Raw genomic sequence first — 23,837 nt, forward strand, 5'->3', positions numbered from 1 at the left:
GTTTTCTTTTTTTCCAGACCTTTCACCCTCACTCTCTTTACACCCCACCTATTTTCTCAGTTTTCACTTTGAAGATTTCAAACTTAAACAGCACTTTTAGACACCTTGTAAAAAAAAATGTGTTTACTGATGGAAGAGGGTTGAATTTTTGTCAGGAAATAAAACAATTTTCAGACAAAATAACTGGGAAGGTCATGGTAAACATCTTCAACAATTCTACAATTCACTTAGCAGACGATTTCATCCAAAGTGATGTACATCAGAGAGTAAGGACAACACAAGCAAGGATCTAGAAACAAGGGAACAATGTCAGTAAGAGCAAACGATCAGCTTTGAGTCTGATTGGACACACAGGTGCTGACAGGCATTGCAGAGGCAAAGCACAACATTGAGGGCAGTTCTTGAGAGCTCTAATCAGTATAGAAACCATCTTACAAGTCATCATTATCAAACAAAAACCATCGTCATCATCATCATCAATAATATGGAGACCATCATCATTAAGTTAGTAGGTATTCATGAAAGAGCTGGTCTTAACAGGGGTTAAGAATTTGCACTATTAGTTTATTTCTCAGGTGTCAGGGTGAAACATAGAGGATAAAAAGAGGGTTTGAAGAAGCCTGAGTATTCAGTAAACGTTTAAAAAGATATATTTTTTCCAGTTACATGGTTGAGTAACTCTGTCTGTTGCAGTACCCTGGAGATGACTTGAAAGTGGAAGGTTTGGAAACAGGTTTTCTCCCCCCTTGCTTTCTCATTCTCACACACACTAGTTGCTCTATCCCATGTATCCTGGTGATCAGGGCAGCCTTGTTGTAGTGATTAGTACTACTTCCCTGGTGATTGGACTAAACGCAGGTTGCTCGCCCCCCCTAAGACCAATGAAGATCCCTGCGGTGGATAAGCAAGGTGGAAGAGTTTAAATAGCGCAAGCGTGTGGAGAAGACAGTGTGTTGCAGCATGGGGGAAGACATAATATGGAACGCCATTGGGGGAAGGCTTAATGTGTAACACCAGAGTGCCCTCATCGCATTCCCTACTGGGCTGATGGTCCTGCCTAAGCTTTTCCTAGTTTCAGAAACTAATCAATCTAGGCTGATTGGCTTGTTTGTTTTCTCTGTGTGTGTATCTGTGTCCTGTGTGTATTTATATAGCGAACACAGCAGTGTACTGTGCAAAAATGAGTATTGAGCAGTTTGGAGATCAAGAAAAATCTCCTCCAGGCTTTAAAAACAAGTCAGGACATCTGTTAAATCACCTTTAATATGCCTTTTAGTTTCCCTTCGGTCCTTCATGCCCAAGTTATATAATAATCCTCTCAGTGAACTGTTAAATATGGATTATCATTTAAAATGTTGTCTGTCCTAACAAAGCATTTACGAGTTAATGACAATGTGGCAAAACTCAAGAAAAGGCCCTCAGGTGTTTATGTATTCTCATATCATGTTATGCAGCTACTTATTACCAGTTTATGTTCATTTCACTGTCTTATTCCGTATTTAAAACTTAAGATGCTAAAACAATTCAAACAATGATTTAAGTAAATGATGAAGAATATATGTGTGCAAATATATTATGTATATGTTATATATTATGTTCATAAAAAGACTTAAAGCTTGCTGGTGTTCTTTATACATTTTTTAAAGGTTTATTTTTGGGCTTTTTATGTCTTTATTTAGAGAAAGGACAGTGGATAGAGTCAGAAATCGGGAAGGGAGAGAGTGGGGAATGACATGCAGGAAATGAGCAACAGGTTGTTTTTCGAACCCAGGCACCCCCTTCATGGGGTGTGCACACTAAACACTAGGCAGACGGCGCCGCTTCTTTATGGATCATAAGCTGATTTTCTCTACTAGCAATAACATATGCCTCACTATAGTTATCTATTCAAAGTTGCGCCTCCTGCTGTTTTTACATTTTAATTTGCAGAAGCCCAAAGTGTTAGAAGTAATGGGTCAGTCCAGAAACAAAACAGCGGACAGGCAGATAGCAGCAGATTTATAGTAAAATAGTAAAACTACAAAGATGACAGATATTGAACAGAGAAACCGTGATGAAGAAGAATAAGAAGCAGGAATGAGACAGCAGGTACAGCAGAAAGGGAGAGGCAGAAAAGGATGGTAGTTTATGTGAAATTATAAGCAAACCTTGTGGCACAGCTCTTCCTTTATCATCTGTGTAATCAAGTATCAGTTTGTGAAAGAACAGGCATTAGCTGTGTCATATTGTAATTAATTAGGGGTGTTAATCTGATTGGCAGGACTGACAGATACTGTTGGCAACGCACACACTCATAAACAGACTCATAAACAACTGCATAGATGTAGTTTTTAGTTGGTAACCAGCCGATTTTGTTTCCTTGATCCTCAGATCCGCAGACAGGGTGGCATCCAGCTGCTGGTTGACCTGCTGGACCACAGGATGAGTGAGGTTCATCGTAGCGCCTGCGGAGCCCTAAGGAACCTGGTATATGGCAAGGCCAACGATGAGAACAAAATTGCCCTGAAGAACTGTGGTGGGATTCCTGCCTTGGTCCGCCTGCTGAGGAAAACTGGAGATGTGGAAATTAGGGAGCTGGTCACAGGTGCAGTATTAATGTAAAAAAAAAAAAAAAAGTACACACTCACCATCTCCTTTGGATGTTTAGCACGGTACAGTTGCAGTCATTTTCCAATATCACTCTGCCACGATAGCCTCAGGTGAGGTAATACTGGTGTGTGTGTGTGTGTGTGTGTGTGTGTGTGTGTGTGTGTGTGTGTGTGTGTTGAGAATGAGTGGATAGGACTTGGTGTGTGGAGATTTAGAATCAGCCTGCTTCATGCCATTTAAAATGATTATGGGTAATTTGGAAACATAAATCTTTAAGTCTGGAATCTGATTTTACAATATAAACCTTTATAACACATCTGTGGTGAATACTTGATTCTGATTGACCAATTACGCAGAGCAAGATTGTTAATAAAAACAACCCATTACTAAGGAAGTTTCAGTTTTTGGTACCATGAAGCTGCAGTTTTTTATACCATCTTTGTTGACTCATTTTTCAGCCCCAGAGCTTGCTATGTCGTATTTTAGCAGATATCAAGGATGCTTGGTCGGTATTGGTTTTGTTCACACCTAGCCTCAAAGTTCATGTTAGCATTGTCCTTGAAAGTGCCAACAGCTTGTTTAGCGCAGTGATTTTGCTTAATGGGGAATTTGTATATTTAACTTTCACTCCTCAAATATTCTTTCGAGCATGTTATTATTCACTATGAAGAAACCAAGGCTGTTCATCGTGCACTCGTTCACATTCCAAATATACTTTGTATTCAATCCAAGTTCTCCTTAACAGACTAATAGGACTCTAGGCACAACTTCTGGAAAAAATGCAGAGGAAGGAGAAAGGTAGCCAACTATTTTTTAACACATAATTCCATTTGTTACATTTCCTTTCAACATATCTTGCAGATGGTTAAGCTGTGAAGCGCTTTAATTCCCTCTGCAAAGGTGCATAAAGAAGCGCAACAAAATCTATCATAAATTCAAGCCCTTACCGCCCCCTTATTAGCAATTGTGTTGTATTACAATCACTGGTCAATATTATTTTAAACTTGAGGGCAAGTGCAGTGCATGTAGGTCAGTGCACTGGAGATACACAAATACAGAAGGGCAAACGCCCACACACAAACTTAGAAATTGACATACATAAGCAAACTTACACAAACATATTCAAATGAACAGTACATGTCTTTAAGACACAAAATTATCTGTGTAGGCAAAAGAAGTATAGATACATTTTAACACCCACATTGGCAAATAGCTATTGCACAAGTTGCTATAATTTGATCTCCATTTCTACTGAAATATTTAGCAATATTCATCCCACAAGAATTTAATAGTCTACCAGAGGCCCTTTAGCGCTGCAGCAAACATTAACACATGCACTGCATCTCTCTCTGCCTTACACAGACACACAATCACACACACATATATGCAGTATATACCAACTCATGCATATATGTAATCTAAAAGTGCAGGCAGTTATTTTCACGCTTGACATTGGTTCTACAGCCTCAGGACAGGTAATAATGATGAGCCTCTGTGTGTCCGTGCATACTTGTGTGTCAGTTGTGTTTGGACATAGGTGTCATAACATTCAGTCTATAAAATCACAAATCTGTTATACTTGTGGAATTCAGCTGGTAATAATGAGTGTCTGGTACAGGGACAGAAAAGGTATACACTAAAAGCTAGACAGGCTAAAATGAGCAATAGCAACAGTTTATATGATTCGAGTGAGCTCTGACACGTGAAAAGTTGGTGCCAGAATGCTAGCAACGTAGCAGTAGTCCTAGGCATGTTAAGAGTACATGTATCTCACATTATTCACATGGCATTTTTTTTTTTTGGCATGATTTGACATCATTCTTAGGGATTTGAACATAAGAAATCTGACTATCTTTAGTTCAATGATTCTAGAATAATAAGCTCAAACGACAAGAAGATGTGGAGGGAAATAGGACCATTTTCAAACTTAAAGAGCATATTTGATAAATCATAAGCCTATTTGTTAATGAAAGTAATTAACCACTTCCTAGCTAACTGAACGGTAAGCAGGGGGCATATGCTTTTATTATGGTATCATGTATCACTTTGAAACATTAGTGCTAGCACTCACCACCTTTCTAGCTTACAGGAACATAAGCTAACATTAGCTGTGGCCAATTGGTAATTAATCATTTTTTATCATGAAATAACTAATGTCATGTCATGTTACTAAAAGCTAGACCATTGCTGTATCTGTACATTACCGTTTGGTAGTGTTACACAGTTTGAAAGCAAACAACGCGTAATCTTGCTAGCTGTGTGTGTTTAAGTAGTTAACTGCTAACTTAAGCCTCACTGTTGCTAACGGCTAATCGAATAAGTTATTCCACCTTAAAAGCATCCAAATGTCCGTCTGGGTTTCCCCTGTTATTTAACTGTCTTTTAAATTGCTGATCAAGCTGGAAGAAGTTAATTGTGACAGTTTGTAGGCTTCCCCTTGCTTAAACAACTTTAAGCCTAGAATGTGGAAGTAAGACATTAAAACAGTATTGAAGCTTCCCATCCTTAGTGGGGTGTCAGTTGAAAATGGCTGCCATATGAATATGGTGAATTGCTCCAATGACAAAACAAAACACAGGCAATCCTTTTCTGTTATTCCATTCATGCGAATTCTCTTCTCTCATACATCCATTGTCTTCAATTCCCTTTTCCACCGACACTGTACCCCTCTCTTTTATCAATACATGCTAACTCTATGTGGTTCAGTTTATTTTGTCACATTGAACTGCACTGTGTACCATGAGTTTTTCACCATTGTTTTTCACACTTTGCTTAGACAAAAGGTCCTTGCACCAGGATAGTGCTTCGATAAGAGAGACACGTTCAAGCTCATACAAGTAGATTCCTTCATTCACAAAGATAAAGTGCAATTGCACTCATTCACTCGTACAAACAGAAACACCCAATCACAAAAAGCCACACATAACCCATGTGCACAGGCACACACTGAATCCTGAGATAGATTCAGTGGGGCCCCCTCGTGTTCAATTTGACCTCTGTCCATATTGTTCCTCTGCGGGAAGAAGCTCATGTCCCAGCACACACACGCACAAGCACGCTCAAACATCCATCCCTAGACCCATCCCCATAGGTCACCCACTCTCTGGGGAGTTGAGGACCGGGAGGATCACAACAATGACAGCCAGCAGGCCAGGGAACAGCTCTGTCTCTCTCTTCACAGACCCTTGATAAAAGCCCAGCGGAGAGTGGTGGAGATAAAAATAAAAAAATAAAAAAAAAAATAGGATAACATTATATTTTGTTCCTCAAGAGGATTCCACCAAGTCCCACCCTACTGAGCTAGGATTGGCAAGTTCTTGTTAGGTCAAAGTTTGCCTTCAAGGCTCTCTGATAGAATGCTCTTTGACCCAGGAGATCACTGTTCTTGTTCTGTGCAAAAGTCAAAGCTCTGTCTTTGACCCATTCAGCAACCTGTTTCTCATATAGACTTCTGTGCACAGTCTTTATGACTGAAAGACTTTTCTATCCAATTGTAGAATAGTTGACAAAAGATTGACAGAACGTGCTGTTACTTTAATTCCTGAAACTTGCTATTGATGTTGAATACAGTAAATACTGGTGAGGAGTGCATGGACAGTGTTCAAAAGTAAAGCAGAAGAGAAGGGAAGGGGTTCTGCAGAAATGTGGGGAGGAATGAAGGAGAAAGTTTGAGAAGACCAACAAGCATACAGAATCCTGCTGCGGTGTAGCAACAGGGTTTTTTTTCTCCAGGCTAGTGGGGACAGTCTTGAGACTTTACCTACAGAAACATTCTTGCACCTTGAAGAACAGCGCTGGAGAGTCTGACATTAAAAACAAAATCTGAAGATAGTGTGCCTGTGTGGTCCTATAGCAGCTTAGCAAATAAATGAAATGCACTTCAAGTCATGCTGCTTTTGACTTGTATAAATAGTCATCTTGCACAATCACACTCTCTCTCTCTCTCCCTTACCCTGATATCTAATGTATTTGCCCTTGTCCGTCTGACTCTCACTGCTGCTGGCTGAGTGACTCAGTGTCATGCATGACTCTACCTTGTTGTTTTTTTTAACTCTGGTACTTGGCATTTAACTCCACTTTTCAAGTAATTTGATGCCAGAGATGCCTTTTTTGAAGTGTTTCCCTTTTTACCTCATGAAACACCCTCGTTTTGAATCGAAAATAGTTTCTGAATCGTGACTCAAAGAATCGAAATCACATCGTGAGACACCCAAAGATTCCCAGCCCTAGTGATTTTGTTTGGAAGCTACTGTGTGAACATGTAGAAGTGTTTGATTTCAGGACAGTGTGGTACATTTAATTGGCTTTTTAAAAGAAAAACTTGTAAGCTCCAATGCACTGAAACGTAGCGAGAAGGCATCAGATCTATTGCCTGGCTAAATGACATTTCCCTCAAAGCCTGACCTTCATTATTAATTGGTGGCTAAATGACTTGAAAGGAAGTTGGTGACCACTACAGGTTCATCAGGGTCAATGGTGCATACTTACATTACATCAATAGACAGTCCTTAACTGCTGGACTCAAAATAAGTGATTGTGTTAGAGTCATAACAAATCAGCCTCCTCATTACTGCCTCTGTGTTGACAGCTTCGTCAAAGCACTTCACTATTCTCTTTGATTAAAGAATCTGCTTAGGTCTCTGTAAATGAAACAAGGCATAGTTTTTTTTTGTGACCGGAAAAAACCTCCCCTCAGCAATTTACTCTATCTCCCTGTCGTTCTAAAGCTTAAATATAGACGAGCTTTATTGGCTTCCCGAGTCTCTGCATGAGGTAGAAAGGAAGGAGTGGAGGCTTCCGGGCCTGTCAGTGAAGGTCTGATCGATGCAGAGGCTTTGCGTGTCAATAGGAGATGCTATCCTTACTCGTGGGCTCACCTTGAGGCGCTGGACCATGACATGACCCTGCTGCAGCGGCTGCTGCCTGCTCTGAGATGGATGCTGAGCTGAAAAGCAACTGCTGAGACTAGTCATGTGTTCAGCGTGGGGGCTTATCTGCACCTATCTTCAAATTATCACTCTTAAAAGGGGACAAATCCACTGTGACAGTGTTTTTGAACATATATTTGGGTAAACTGAGTGTCTACCAACCCACAAAATTTAAAATAAATCCATCCAGTCCTTTTTTTGTGGACTGCATAAGTCTTACAACACAGAGACAAATGCTCCGTTTTAAATTTGCTCAATTTGTGATGTCACAAGTTGGATTCTGTTAAAAAACCAAATGCCCTCCCCTCCCCTGATATCCCCACCCATGGACGCAGGGTCCGCCATTTTTAGTCTTGCTACAGAGGATTGATGTCTACCAGGAAAACTCAGGGGGGGCTCGTTGTATTTAAAGAGACACACACACCAAAACGGAGCGTTCTGAGAGAGCTGGTTTATATAGGGTCACAAACCTCCTCTAGTGCTTGATTCATGTTATATTTTGACCAAAGCACAGCACAGATGTTTCATTTAGACCACAGGGGACTGTTTGAAAAGGTGGAGAAGGGGGATAATATGTCCTCTTAAGTAAGAGTTTTAATGTACTTAAACCTAAAGAGGAATGTATGGATGGGCTAATGTTCTTACTGATATTCCGTGTGTCGAATTTGTTCATCATAATAGCACAGCTGTAATGTAAGTGGAGATCAAAGGCTTGAAATTGTTACAAAGAGGAATCAAGGGTTCACTGAAGTGAAGAATATATTACTGCTTTTGGAAATTTACAAAGTACAACAACAAAATAAAACTGTTGAATCCTTTACCGTTCTGTTTCTGTATGGAATGAATGACTGCTCTGAATACATGCCCCGACTACTTTAAAGTTGATTGCTAAAGCTACTTAATTTAAATCAAAATGTTTTACCTTCTTTCTTATAATACTCTAGGGCAGAGCTCCATCAACATATTGTGTGGATTTTGTGTGTGGAAACAGGATGCCAGCACAAGGAAGACTTATTTCGCTTCTCATATGATGCTAGAAAATTGCTTCTGTCCTGCGGAAATGTCTCTGTTGGATTTCACAGTGGGCAGCCTTGGTGGGAATGAAACCCTCAGTACAGGCAGTGACAGGTTACCCACAATACAGCACTTTACCTGGTGCTGACAAATGTTTTTCCTCTAACCTACTGCAGGCTTAGAAGTTGTGTGACTCCAGGGGTTATACAGCAATTGTTAACCTGCTGCCAACTATAATGTCATCCAAAATAGTATTACTTTTTGTAGACACATTAGGTATGTAATTTGTCGTCTTTGGCTTTACTCATCACCAGGTTCTGACCCTGTGGCTAACTAATTCACATCCAGTCACACAGATGAAGGCTGTTTAATAAAACATTGCCACTTGAGGCCTAACAGGCCTCACTCTCCCCTTACAAGTCATACTCTCATTTATTCATGAATTCATGCAATCATCTCTCCATTTCCCCAAACCACCTAGCTCCACCAAAACTGCCCATCAAGAGTCCAAAGGGAATGAGACGTAAGAAGGAGGGAGAGAGAGAGAGAGAGCGAGAGAGAGAGAGAGAGAGAGAGAGAGAGCGAGAGAGAGCGAGAGAGAGAGAGAGAGAGAGATAGTGGCAGTGAGCACCCACACAAAGGCTCCAGTATGATGTCATTGTCTGATGGTCACCTGATGTAAAACCCATAAGGACACTGGGCTTAGTGAAGCATTACAGATCTATGTTTCTAGAGCAGGCGCGTGTGTGTGTGTGTGTGTGTGTGTGTGTGTGTGTGTGTGTGTGTGTGTGTGTGTGTGTGTGTGTGTGTGTGTGTGTGTGTGTGTGTGTGTGTGTGTGTGTGTGTGTGTCAGCCTTGAATTTGGCCACTGTTCGACACTAGCAATGCCCTTGCCCTAGAAAACACAGAGAAGTGTGTCCCTTTGTGTTTCTTGCTTCTTCTGCTCAATCTTGGTCTCTCACTCTGTCTACTAAAAATTAACACCATGACCCCACCCTCCCAAATCCTTTGTGTGTTGTGTGAGGATCTGTGTTTATAATAGTGTGTGCAGATTTATTGGCCAGAGACACCAAAGAGAGGTAAGCTTCTTGCCTTTTGCAAGCAAACAGACACATTCTTGTCGGCTCATCGGAGACAACACTGCTTTTAAAGTGATTGCAATCAAACTCCCCACTTGTGGAACAGGCAGACACAGGAAAACAACAGAAGCAGAGAGAAAGAGAGCACTGAGGTTTATAAGTGAAGTTGTTTGTACAAGCCCTGTATCTTCACCCTTTCTGAGGATGCCACTGCATGTTTCCAGATGCTTGAGCGTTTTACCTTGGTTTGAAAAGAGCCCATGAGAAGCAGATTGAAAGGAAAGAGAGATGTTGATATGTTAAAGAAGAGGCTGATTAGTGAAAGGGAAGGCAAGTGTTCCAACGCTCAGACAAACACACACACACACAGTCACACATCAGCCTGAGTGTAAGCACTTGATTCTTTTCAAACATCATACAAGGTTATCGCCTTATTATCCCCCTCCTCATCTTGTCCTCTTAAGCTCTATCTAGTACACACACCCTCACACATATGCATACACACACATATATGCATACACACACAGACACAAACACACACATACTTTGAGGTCCTTTTCAATTTGTTCTTTTGTTCTTTTTTTCATCTTTTCTCATTCACATTTTCTTAAATGCAAATATGCTTAGTCACAATTTGACTCTTTTTTTGATTCTCATTGATTCTCACCCCTCTACTATACAGTATCTTACCTACAGTTTAATTTGAAAATAACAACTTGAATTAGGAGTAAGCCTTTCTGATCCTTAACACTGCTGTGTTGTGTCTGTCACTGGCTGTATTCCCCGTCTTGTTTTATAACCCATTTGTTCTTCCCTCTGTCACATCTACGATTCTCTGATGTTATTCTCTATCATTGTTTTCTCCTTGCATGTATTTTCCATGACCTGATTTTCCTCCCATCCCTTTGTGTGTCATACGCAGATTGTTATTATGACTGACACTTACTTGTGCAGTATACTGTAAAGCATCAAGACTGGTGTTGCTGTTGGCAATGCAAAGCTGGCTGCTTGTCAACACCCAATGCCTTCACGCTACTTTGTGTACAGTGATTCATTGAAGTGAGGCTTTATGAATATGCAGTATTAGTGACACAACTTGTCCTTGCCCTTTCTCCATCTCCATCTTTTTAGTTGGATGATGTTTTTTTCTGATCTCTTTTTGTTATGTATTACACAGGAGGCCAGGTTTATCTAGCTTTCTCAAGACTTCAAGGAACTTATTGCACAACCCTTTCACTCCTTTTTTTCATTTGCATTAGCTCCTAACAAGACCTGAGCATAGACTGGATTGTGCATATGTTATTGCACAATCTGAGTGAACAAGATATCTTTTAGCTGCTTGACAGCCTCAATGAACACGGACCATGGCGCACAGACCACATGAGTAACTTGAGTTCTTTCCAAATGTTATTCCTGTGGTAACTGTGCAAATGAATGACATCTGCCACCTGGGACTTGCAACATCTGGAGGCTGACATCAAATGTGTGAGAGAGTGTGAACTTCAACCTGCAGCTTTTTATAGTTTGTCATATTATAAATGTGTGTCATGTCTCCTCTGTTCCCCCAATCTGTCTCTGTCTTCCTAAAACATCACTCAGCTCTGTCAAATCTCTTCCCCTCTTTTTAGTTTTGTATTTTTAATTCTGTGTCTGTCATCTCTGTCACCCTCTGTTGCGCACATTTTTATCTTGTGGCTTGTAACTACATTTGGTTTGTATCTCCTGCTCTCTCAGAAAGGGATGACCAATGCAAGCAGCAAGGACTATTAACTAAGACTACTTAACATATTTAGGATACCAGAATGCAGATGAAGCGAGAGAGGAGAGAGAGACAGAGAGATAATGTGTGATTCTATTGTGTCACTGCTGACCAAGAAAGCCAGTGCTGTCACCAGTCTTGGAAGAGACATCTGTTTTTCCATCTGATAAAAAGCAATTGTGTGTGTGCGAGCGAACCTCTACTCTATCTCCCTCCTAAGTCCTCCATTGCTTAGACATATGTGTGGCACATAATGGCAGGTGAATGAACATTTAAAACCAGAACACTGGATTAAAACCAGGAAAACTTAACTTTTCATTTCATGGGGACTTTAATTGCATCACTTCCATTACAGTGTTTATGTATTTAAGCAAACTGTAAAAAGTCAGAAAACCAAAAACATTAATCTTTTTCCAAACATTTAAATGAAAAACAAAAGCAACTCTGAGTCATGGAAAACATAACAACTGGAGTGCTTAAATACATTTGCCACTTACAATTACATAAATTCACATTTTTCCTGACATTATTAAAATGTTTTTTGTTGTTTTCTGAAACCAGCTGAAAGTTTAGACTTAAGCCAATCCAACCTCACAAAATACAACCAAATGTATTTCTCATGACATCTCTAAGAGGTTAATGTTAGTGTTTTTGAATAACATGTAAGAAGATGTCGGGAGTGGAAAATAGTGATGTCTACACTTTGCTGCATTCTGAAAACACAGATTTAACCGGAGCATAAATAGCAAGACAATAAAAGGCATGAATCATGCTGTGCACTGTGGGAAAGCATATTAGGAGAATTTAGTGATGAACTAGAATGAATCCAACAAAAGTCATTTATATTGTTTTTTCTTATAGATGGAAACCAAGCAGGATGCCAGGATTACTCGAAAGTTACTAAAATACTAAAACAAACTAAATCATTTTAATATGCCATGAAGAAAATAGTGTTTTTGTTTCTTCTGTAATTTATTTTCTGTAATTTTGATTGTTAAAAATTGACGGCCATCTTTATATGTTTTTCCTACTGTCTGTATGCACATAGGTGTTTTATGGAACCTGTCGTCATGTGATGCTCTCAAGATGCCAATCATCCAGGACGCCCTGGCCGTTTTGACTAACAGCGTCATCATACCCCACTCTAACTGGGACTCCTCTCCGACTCATCATGATGACAGAAAGCTCCACCTTCATACCTCCCAGGTGCTGCGCAACGCTACGGGGTGCCTCAGGTAGGAAAATATTTACACAGAGACTCTGTGCGTTAGACCTATCAGACATATGTGATTGTTTTTTGGTCTATCCCAATCTACTGTGTCTTTTGTGTTTGCAAAACTGTGATCTACACTGAGATTTACAGTAACGACTCGGTTTTGTTGTGTGTAAGAATGACTCTTTTCTCTTGTTGGAACATCACTTCTCTGTGATTATAGAGATATATTTTCACAAACTATAAACTACATTTGTGAAAAGTTGATTCTTGTCTTCTTGCTCACTCATTCAACTTTTCTTCTCTCTAACTAATTTTTTGCTTGTAACCATAGAAACAACTCTTCAAATTGTACAAGTGCTTTGTGTGTCAAGACTTTCTTTTTGGTACATTGTGCTGATAAAATTTGTCCCTGAGTTATTAAAGGCTGAATTGCTGAATGAAAACTTAAAGCTTTTGAAATTAAACTTGTTATTTAACTTTTCAAAACTCAGAAGTTCAGTCATCACTGATGAACTTCTGATGAACATACTGTGAGCACCGATGTAGAGTACAGTAGCACTCAGAATTGTATCTATGTGTGTTCATTTGCCTCAGGTGTTTTGATTACCTTTAATTAACATTGCATACAACATAGTTAACATTACAGCAAACCGTCATTATCTTGATCTAGCATTGTAAAGATGGATGACAGTTTTCATTGATTTATGAATTGTAACATAACGACATGAATAAAGTAGCAAGGGTTGGGGGAATGAATGTGTTTCCAGGCAGCAGTCAAGTTACTGTAAAGTAGGGTAGCTGGGTGTGTTGGTGGAGCCAAATGGAAATAATCTTTCTTGATGTTTGCAACAATATGTTGCTTGTAGACTGTTGCAGAAAAGCAGCGTCAGACTCGAGGTTGTGCTGTTGTATATCAGCATGGCTGTACTTACCTTCTGAACTTTGCATGCAGCCTCAGTCCTGGTTCATAACCTTGCTGGTATTCAGCTTAACAGCACTTAGCCTTTAATGAAACTGCGTTTGTGCAATATATTAGAGGTGAAAAATATGTTCTTAGATATTTGTTTTGCCAAATTTGGCTTTTATACATGGCGCATTACCGTTCACAAACATTCTTGTATAGCTGTGAATCTTAGTTGTGTCTCTGTCTCTGACTCGCATGTCTTCAGTGCAGGGAAAGAGCTCTTGTCCTTGATCCCTTAAACAACATTTGTTCATCTATATACACTCTCTCACTGCAACTCCACAGAGAGCTGAGACTGTTTAGAGGAGAAAAAAAACTCCATGTCCACTTGGCAGTCTCCCTTTGAGCTGTATACTCAATCAACCACCAGCAGCCTCTGGATTAAACCTCACCCCACTCGCTGTGCAGAGCTCCTCTCAAGCTGTTTCCAGTGGTTATCTCCTGCTGCTGAATGTCTCTCAAAAGCATTCAAAAGCCATTTGGAAGATTTTACAAAAAGGTTTTTGGATGTATTCACATAATTTTGTACATAAGGTATTACATTATGTACATGTAGAAGAGTGCATACAATCACCAAACTGAAAAAAAAGTGAATACTAACTTGCATAGCTGGGGTCTGCCAGAATCCCCTTAATTGTGTATATTGAGTAGCATATTTGCATTCTTCCAGCCCTGAAGCTCTCTGTCAGAGTTGTCTGAGTCCTTCCTTAATCATCAAATTCAATCTCCTTAAAGTCATTTGAAAGTCTCTCAGCCAACACTAGCACTTCGTTTTCTTAAGTCATTCATCTATAAAATTGTTACTGTCGAACTCCTCCTCAGAGGATCTACATCCTGCCTGCCGTGCCGGGTGTATTTCTTTGAAGTAGTGAAGCATAAATAAACATTTGGAAGTTGAATTCCAGTGTAGTTTTGTTATCATAAACATCCATGGTTTTTGTTTCCAACAGTCTAAAACAACAGAACAGGAATTGCCACGGGGTCCAGTGGTACAGGATTGATAAGTCAATATCACAACTTCTGCACAAATCAAATTCAGTGCACTACTGGCTTTGTGTTTGCAATTAATGTTGCACTGGGGGAAGTAAAAATGATCCTTAATGCCTTATAATATGCTGTTCTCTTGCATTGAAGTGGCATTATCACCCATGCGATTTTACGTGTATGTATAAGGTCAATTGGTTGTAATTAACTTAATACTTGCAATAATTCAGAGTATAAGTAAATGTGATAATGATTGTGATAAGTTTTTAAGTATGTAAAATATATTCTGAAAAAAAATTAAAAAATAAGCGGTTTCAGTTGAAATGTATTGGTTGTTTTTGCTATTTAAGAATTGCTGAATGGTTCTTAATTACATGTCCGGCATGTCTAAGGTTTGGGAGTATATTTATTAAAAGTGTTTGGTACATTTTGATGCATTAAAGTAGAAGCGAGATCTGAAGAGTAAGTAATCCCAAATCAAAAGAAAATGCCTTTAAATCCCAAACTGCTCTTGGTATCTATTGATGCAGATTGGAGAGAGTCTGCACTTGAGTTTTTAAATGTAATCTTTGATTTCTTTGCATATTACAAACTCAGTTCAGCTCTGTTCCACTGTGTTGGCGGCAGAAGTCTCAGATAATAGAAACTCTGCAATCTTTCATGCAAGGGAATACAAACATTTTGAACTGTTGTTTTTTTTCCTAAACCTTCCCTGTGAAGTTATCTGTTTTACCAGTGCAGCTGTAGACTTCTCGGTCAAGTTTATTATTTCCTAACTCACTAAAGTGGTTATAGGACTTTAGAGTGTGTGTACCTCTAACGATGCAGGGGAAGACAAATGATGCTGTCGGTGCACTGCTCCACACATTGAAGTTAAGGATCGAATCATGGGAGCTGGTAAAGGAGTGACAGGGTAGGAGAGGAGAAAAAGGCCAAAAGTTGGAAAGATTAGAACAAATGGAAGATAGCGAGGAGAGGGAGCCACTAACAGGATCTCATAGAAGGAAGCTGAGACACAGAGAGTAATGAAGGTGTGTGTGCTGTTCTCCAGGGTTGTTTTCTATCTCAGTATCTGTTCTGGGGGGTTAAAGTGACACAGGGCCACAATGTTCAGGCACCAGTGTACCTCAGCTCAATTTCAGACCTCTCACCTTAATCATTATTGCTTGGCTGTGTGTGTTTGTTTGTCTGTGTAGTGCTAATGACTAGACTGTGTGCATGCTTTTGCCTACACATGTCAATTTGTCTGTAAATGAATCTGTGTTTAAGGCTGTATGTGCTGATGTGAGCTAGAATATTGGAATGTAGTATATGCATGTATCTAAGTCAAGGTGAGTGCATGAACACATGCAAGAAAAACAAGGTGTTAAATAGAATCAATCTCAGTAATCCCAGCAGTCATGTGGGAGTTGCACATGATAATTGGAATGAACTGATGTCAGGGCATCAGGTGTTGCAATAAAGTGTGTGTGCATGTGTGTATTTGTGTCTATTTTTAAGTATATTTGAGTGTTCATATATGCATTTATAAAATATGGGTCAAGCAGCAATGTTGCTGATGGACCCATATGCTTTCGCTTGCATACAAACACATGCATGTGCACGCACACACACACACACACACACACACACACACATCCTTTGTTTAGGGGATGTTGGCCTCCCTGCAGGTTGTTGGTTTGCAGCCAAGCCAGGTAAAACATGCTGGCTCCACACTTTGCACACTTGTATTGGTGTGAGCGTGCGCATTGGTGTGTGTGTGTATTTCTGTTCTTTTCAGGATCACTCGTCAACAGTTTTAATTTGTTTCCTTTCTGACACCCACAGACGTGGTTAAGCAATGTAAAGACTTATTATGAACCGAGAATAAGAAGAGTGAGCTCACAAATTAGTTTGATTTGATATTTATTTCAATAAAAATTATAATTAGCATTTAAACGTGTGTGCCATCTGGTGATGACCCTTCACTGCTGTTGCCCCCACTGTAATGCAAATGAGTCTCTGGGCACATCCACACATGGTCAGACCCCAGTGTAGAATCACCACACACAAGCTGTTATAGACAAAGTCTCTTATTCCATGATCAACATTAGGGAGCCATCTGTCTTGCACTCACTCATGTTCACATCTTTCTCGAACATGTTGAATCTTGACAACTGAAGTGTGGAAAGTTACTAGCCTGACATGCTCAGTGACTCTGAACTTATTTACTCGCTATTGCAACCTTGGAAATATACGTAAATGAAATATGTGTTTTAGTGACTTCAGATCCAGCTGCTGCAGATAACAGGAAGCTTGATGGACTTTTATGATTGGATTGTTCCACTATGACAATATGTGTTTGCTGTTTACCATTTTAAGTGATAATACCCACAAGTACAATTTACTGTTTAAAGTTTGTGTAATTTTTAAGTCCTCTAACCACTAATTACATAGAAGTCATATTATCCTTTCAGCGCGGCTTGTAACTTATAAATAGCCTGACTTTAGTAAAGCAGTGGCCACAAGAAGAACACCATGGTCTGTTTGTTTATTGCAGCCTCTGAGTGTGTTTAAATTAAAAACCAACTCTTAGTCTGTTAGCTTAAAAAGTTATTTAAAAAAACTTAAAAAAAACACGTCTTAGTTATTCTGGGCCTTTTATCCCATAATTAAACACGGCAGTAGACACCAGACAGGAAAGGAGGGAGAAAAAAAAGACATCCCCAGCTGGAGTTTAACCAAGGACGTTGTGTTTCATGGTTGGTGTTCTGTGTCTTTCTGTACTTTTAATGATGCTGCTGCAGCAGTTCTCCGATAAATATTTTAATTTGTTTTTCGTATGTTTTCCTGAAAGAAGGCTCATGCCACAACATTGCCACACTTTTTTCTCAGTATAAACCAAATGTTGATTAATATTCTTGAGGGAGTCAAATTAACTAAGTATTTCCATTGAATTTCAAAACACGACCATGACCAGGAGAAGTTCACAATGTATTTTTATTTTTTTAGTGTTTAAATGGCTTGGTATTTAGCACTGGCACGAATGGCACTTTCCTGTTACTTAACTGCAGCTAAAATAACAACTGATTAATTCTGAATGGGATGCTTAATCAAGTTCTGTGTCTTTTTTGCTCAGTAGGTAATTAATTAATGATGCAGGCTAATGAGTTGGACTGAGTTAATGAGGAGTGACATCAGATAGGTTGAAGTGTAAGCCTGTAATGGACTTGTTAAATAGAAGAGATTACCAAATTTAAAGACATTTTTACAGATGTACACACACACACTCGTATGTGCTGGAAAAAAAAAACCCTGAACAGTAGTGCTGTCTTGCAGCAAAAAGAACAGATCATGCAAAAATACATTGCTTAAAAATGTTACCTTCTGTATTCATCTTTCATCTTCTGATTAAATATGCCATTTCACATCGTCTCTCCATCAGAGTGCTAACATGTACAAATAATGCTGCCTGGGTCAATGAATCCCTTATGTTAGTGACAAAGCTGAGTCACACAAACAAGCTATTATTATCTAAATATTCAGTGATTCAACACAGCGTGATGTCAGAATTCCTTGAGGAAGAATTACCCCACCCCCAACAAAAAAGTTACCAGGCTATTTTCTGCTTAAGAAATCCTCCTGTGTAAGAAAGCCTCACGGTGTTAGAAACTACAACAGGAGAAAGGTGTGTGCAGAAAGGCACAATATTTCATGCCTCATTACAGAACCACTAGACTAAGTAGCACATGTGCTGAGGCAGTAAGCGCACACACAGATCCAAACACTAGCACATTCACATTGTTTCTAACATGAATATAGAAACACACTCATGGCAGTGCTCCACACTGTCGGGCGACTGTGTTCCACACAAACACATGCTATTTAACACAGGGCATTACAGGCACACTGTGCAGTTTGAAGCTGAGATACTAAGAGGCCAACATCTGTATTATTTACATGATGATTTATTCAAAGTGTGTAAAAGATTTCACAGGATGGCATTAAAATGTTGTTAAGGACCATGATAAAAACAAACTGCTGGAAAAGAGGAACCTCAACGCTTTTTCTTCTAGGTTGTCAAATTAAACATTTTCACGACCTGTGTACATTTTGACCTAAAAGGTGTCTTTTTACATCTCATTTGGATGCCTAAAGTAGTGACCTGTTATGTTTCAACTGTCTATTTGGATAGGTTTGTGTAAAACATTGGTAAAGGTTAGGGAAAACCTCTTGATGGGAGTTTAAACAGAAAGATTTTCAAGCGGTTTCATATGGGGCTCAATATGCAGTCTCCTGGGCATAGGTCATGTCTCGTTTGGTCCTTTTATCCCCCCCAGACCCTCCTCTCTAAGCAATCATTATTGCTATTGTTTCTATGTCACTTACAGCAATTTCTCCCTGGGTGCAATATTGACGGAGAACAGTGTATGTGATAAATCGTTTCAAGCTCGATGTGTCTCATAAAGAAGAGTATGTTGTGCGTCAGGGGCTGCGTCAAAGCATTGGTATTTGAAGCCTTGGAGATGAAAATATATAAAGAGCACTTGGCCTTAAACTACTTGCTGTGTCTTTCTTTATCCTTGACAAGAAAAAGCAATGAAGTGATGAACACTTGAGCTAGAGTGCTGTCTATGTGATAGACTGATTTTCAATAGAGACTCCAAGTCTTGGTTTATGTTGCTCTATCAGTGAAAGGACTTCAAAGTCTCAATAAGTTTGCCCTGTTTAAAAGTTAAGAACAATGCAGTTTCAGGCACTCATCTTGTTATGAAAGTTGAAATTCTCCAAGTAAAATGCTGTTGCAAAGCCAGTTGCCTTAACTTTTGCATTAACTAAGGCAACAGAGAAAATGGATAGAAATCTCAGTAGAAGCCAGCACATTCAAGGCTGAGCATTAAAGCTGTAGATAACCCACCCTTCCTCTCTTTCATGCACCCGTCTAAACATTAGATGAGTCCTAACCATTAGTCAAGGTGACATGTTTTCACTGTTCTGTTGTTTCATATCGACTCGACAAAGAGTTGTGACTCTGCTAAGCAGGGTTTCCATCCACTGCTTGTTTGCCCATTAGCATTCAAAGTGGGGGAAAATGACTTGACCTTCTCTTGGAAGTGAGGAGCCGTGAACGTGAAGTTTTTAATTGAGTTCTTGTGTCCTCCTCACTCTCTCTTCTTTTTTTCTCTTTCACATCAGTACAATAAATGATTGACCTCATCTCATAGAGTGGTGAAACAGCTGTGATCTCTTCATTATGCCCGTATGATGGATGAACTTATTCAGTCGAACCATCGCTTTGTCTCCCGGGGTCACACCTCTATTGTCTTTCTTGTCAGCTATTATGACATTTCCACCTTTCTAAAACGATTTTTAAACTATTGTTACCAAACTTCTCTAATTGGTCGGTTAAGCTTTTTATCTCTTGGCTTCTGTAATGCCAGAAGCCTTCACCCATCTCCTCTCATTGACAAGGCGGTAGAATAGAATTTCATGCAGTATTGTTCTCAAATAAAGTTTATTGTGTAGCAACCCGCCAGTGAATTGAGCAATGTAAACAAACAGAGCTGTGGCTGTATATCAATAAACTTACATCGGAGCAAAAGCCCACAAAGACATGAAATATTTCATAATTTGAGTCTTCGCTTGGTTAATTATTATCTTCTTCTTTTTCCGATTTAACCACAGTTACCAACTCAGTTAACAAAACCAATGATATGATACCGATATTGTACAAGCCAGACTGGGTAAAGTGTTTAGTCATCCTTAACAAAGACATAATCCGAACACAAAGTCAGATTTTACCCCTCAGTGATAAATTAATCAATTTTAAGTAAACTAGCAACAGAGACATCATCATTGTAACAACCAAATATCAAAACGGTTAAAGTACGCAGTTCAGGGTTAATCTTATGATTTATAGCCTTCAAATATGGCAACATGGAAATGCACTACAGTATGAACTTAAGTATAGCATGTCTCCTGTGCATTCAACCCCCACTTTAATAACTATCACTACACAAATACAGACAGTAGTGTTTGATATATAATAATATTGATTTCATCATGTCTCCTTCCATTGTCGCTATACTGAATTGATTTAGCACATTGGGAGTGCTGAGGAAATATTGAGTGTCTGTGACAATGAGGTTTTTCAATGTGTAGTCCCTTGGTTATAAACGCGCAGGCACACACCGCTCTGCGCCTGTTACAGCTCTAACATTGATTTCCCTAAAGGCTCTTTACAAAATGACACACACACAGAGACACACAGACAAGCACTCTACTCACTTAGAAACATTTCTAAAAAAAATTAACTCACTGACTGCATTTTGTGGCAAGACATTTTCTGGTTATAGCCTTAGCAACTTCTTTAAAATAAAACTGATCAATTCAATTTCACCCACAGGGTTCCCTTCAAGTTTTCAGTCAATTCAAACTCTATTTGTTTTACCATTTTAGATCACATGTCATTTATAGTAACACTGATTGATCACATGGTTATAGGGATTCACCTGTATACCCAATTTGTCTAAAGTCTTGGAGTGACCTTATTACATGTAAATAAACATCATGTCTTCTTATAAGCAAAGTCATTTTCCTTCGTTAAATACAGTGAGTCATCAGGTGTTCATACATTTATTTACTCTTCTGAGGGCAGAAGTTTAAGTTACCAGCGGGTTTGTTTTTGATCCTCTGGACTGAGCTCCAACAGGGAAACACCAATATCCAATCTAGCTCATGCTTAAATACCTCTGTTTCATATTTATTTTATTGACACAGGCAAATGATTCAACGTCTGGTACTGAGTGTAACTGTATCACAGACAGCTCCATGTGGAACCCAAACAGATCCAACCTGTACCTCCAGTTTAATTAAAATCCTTTTCATTTTTTCTATTCGGCATAGTGGCAAAGCTGCTAATAATAAACGCAGCAATATTTTCAAATTATCAAAGCAGTGCTGCTGTGTGTTGGCTGTGAAGTTCAAGCACAAGCTGTCTGACTTAAGCAGCTTTTTTTTTTTTTTTTTTGGCTTCTTTTTTTTGGATGCAAGTCAAGTGCTTTAGATTGAAGCGAGCCTTCGGGGCATGGATTGAGATGTATCCAGAATTTTAATGTCCCCCTTTCAATTGTTTAGTGTAGGGAGAGCTGCCAGGTTCCCCCTGTATCCATCTCTCTCTCTCCCTCCCTCTCTCTCTCTCTCTCTCTCTCTCTCTCTCTCTCTCTCTCTCTCTCTCTCTCTCTCTCTCTCTCTCTCTTCCTCCTCTGCCTATGTCTTTCTTACACCTCTCGTTACCAGCTTTTTTCTTTCCTTTCATCTGTTTTCCTGTCTTTTCCTCCCTCCCTCAAAAACAATTTTCTATTCCCATTTGTCTGTCTCTTTCTATTAGACAGAACACATGGACACATTATAGACTCACTCTGACCATTGTTCTTTATGTGTGTGTGTGTGTGTGTGTGTTGCAGGAATGTAAGCTCGGCAGGTGAGGAGGCGAGACGGAGGATGAGGGAGTGTGACGGGTTGACAGATGCTCTGCTTTACGTCATCCAGACCTCTCTGGGCAGCAGTGAGATCGACAGCAAGGTGTGTGTGTGTGTGTGTGTGTGTGTGTGGGTCTAAACATCTTTGCTTGCATTAATGTAATGTACATGACTGTGCCTGCATAAATTAATTCCTGCTCTGAAATCTCATACTCTTCTCAGACTCTATTGTACCAAAGACTCAAACCATTTAATGCAACATAATCATATAGCACCTACAGTAAGTATTTTCAAAATAGGACAGACACTTTAGGAGTACCAAGGCACACCTTGTCGCCAATAGTCAAAGTGGAGCGGATTTATGTTCAATTTGTGTTTTTCTGTGTGAGGACGTGTTCATGTTAGCGTGAAGTCTATATATGTGTGTTCATGACACAGCGTGTGGGGGCCAGTCAATACTACATAAACAGTGTTGTGGATGACTGGCTTCTCAAGGTCTCCTTGTCTCCCAGCCTCTGTAAATGGCCATCCTTAATCACTGTTAAACCGCCTGCCCCTCTTCACCGTCTGACTGCAGTCACTAGAGAAGTACTGCTGTCGCCACAGTAACAGAGATTGACTGACAGGTAAAACAGCAAGTGGTCACTGTTGTAATACTGATGCACATTTCCACATGCTCATTTTGTACTCTGCTTGCTTTTCATCTTTCTGTTTGCACACCTGCTTTGCCCAGACTCCCTTCTACTCACTCTGCATACTCATCTTCCTGTGTGGCTTGTTGTTTGATCTGGTCTCTCATTAATGTAATTGCTTGAAAAGGATCTTATGGAGTCATCAACATCTAATTGATACGTAAGAACATCCAATGTACCTACACTTTTTACATGTAAACTTTTAATTGAAGTGTATTCATAGACCACCGTTCATACATAGAGCAATTTAAAGTGCTTTATAAAAAAACAGAACATCATTAAGCAATAATAAGACATATTCAATTATAAGCAGACAAATCATTAATTTTATCATTTTATCGCCTTTAAAGGAAGAATATGCGATTTTTTGATCCAGTAGATGTCGCCCTTGAGCACCAGCATGAAACCAAAACAACTTGCGCTGCATTGTTGTGTTAGCATGCTAATGATAGCTCTTTATTTAGCTCGTATCTTCACACTGCATGTAAATTTACATGAAATGACCGTGATCTAGAAACGCTTGTGTGACATTCAAATAAGCAGTGAGTACAGTACGTTATTCTTCTTTTCTCTGGTCCCTCAATTAAACAACCGGCCGGCCGTCCCGTCCATGTAAACACGCTGTAGATACAGCTTGGACAGCATCACAGACAGTGGGACTCGGGTGTCACACTCATTGTAGACAGTCATGACTCACAGTTATTTTCGGAGGATATACTTGATTTCTGCAACATTTATGTGTAAAATGTTGCATATTCAGCCTTTAAATTGTTGAATGCAAACAACACTCCTGCTAAGCCTCTCCTCTTAGGGTTACTTTCTTAAACCAAAAATAGAAACTCCTTCTTAGGTCAACTTATCAGTTGCACTTGTTTAGGGCCTCAAACCCTGAAGGTTGTTTTTCCAAACCATCTTTAATGAGCCTTTAACGCTTTATAAATTCAATATGGAATTGAACCCTATATTCTGCTGCATTCACAAAATTCTTAATGTAAAAAAATACAAAATAGATTAACGTACAAGATCAGTTAAAAAAAAGTTTGATTTTATCACAATTAAATAATTAAGATATAAGACAAAGGTGTTAAAAGGGTTTTTTTCTGTTCAGTGTCCTAAAACTGCAAAGGCTATTGAGTAACACAAGCTGGCGTT

General features: G+C 39.4%; 1 protein-coding gene across 3 annotated transcripts in view; it reads left to right on the plus strand.

Annotated features, from left to right (window-relative positions):
- ctnnd2a (catenin (cadherin-associated protein), delta 2a) overlaps window positions 1-23,837 on the plus strand; it is a 238,820-nt gene that overhangs the window by 173,691 nt on the left and 41,292 nt on the right. For all 3 annotated transcript variants that reach the window (XM_065948760.1, XM_065948759.1, XM_020641668.3), the window contains exons 14-16: window positions 2,371-2,584; window positions 12,418-12,604; window positions 21,979-22,096. In XM_065948760.1, coding sequence (XP_065804832.1) covers window positions 2,371-2,584; window positions 12,418-12,604; window positions 21,979-22,096 — 519 coding nt within the window. The remainder of the gene's footprint in view (window positions 1-2,370; window positions 2,585-12,417; window positions 12,605-21,978; window positions 22,097-23,837) is intronic.

The sequence above is a fragment of the Labrus bergylta genome, chromosome 20, assembly GCF_963930695.1.
Source record: "Labrus bergylta chromosome 20, fLabBer1.1, whole genome shotgun sequence".
NCBI lineage: Eukaryota > Metazoa > Chordata > Actinopteri > Labriformes > Labridae > Labrus > Labrus bergylta.